This window comes from Penaeus monodon, chromosome 22 (genome assembly GCF_015228065.2).
Source record: "Penaeus monodon isolate SGIC_2016 chromosome 22, NSTDA_Pmon_1, whole genome shotgun sequence".
In the NCBI taxonomy this organism is placed as follows: Eukaryota; Metazoa; Arthropoda; class Malacostraca; order Decapoda; family Penaeidae; genus Penaeus; species Penaeus monodon.
Window position 1 is genome coordinate 19,413,160 of NC_051407.1, and position 201 is coordinate 19,413,360.

Below are 201 nucleotides of genomic sequence, written 5' to 3' on the forward strand. Positions count from 1 at the left end.
ACGCAAACAAAAGCGAGGGCGAGTCCGACCCCAAACGGGCCAAACGCTTACCCCATTAACGAATCTTCTCCCGCAGACGATGCTCAACCGACGCGCCTTCAGTGACGTGCTGCCCGACCCGCCCCGCTCATCTCGGCGCAAGGAGGAGGCCCGTCAGGTGAGGCTGGAGATTTTGCTTAAAGATTTTGTGAGAGTCAAAGC

General features: G+C 58.2%; 1 protein-coding gene across 1 annotated transcript in view; it reads left to right on the top strand.

Annotated features, from left to right (window-relative positions):
• The window catches only part of LOC119587349 (GTPase-activating Rap/Ran-GAP domain-like protein 3), a 420,180-nt gene that overhangs the window by 365,161 nt on the left and 54,818 nt on the right, over positions 1-201 (top strand). Inside the window, exon 14 of the mRNA XM_037936096.1 lies at positions 67-157. Within this exon, the coding sequence (XP_037792024.1) occupies positions 67-157 (91 nt within the window). The remainder of the gene's footprint in view (positions 1-66; positions 158-201) is intronic.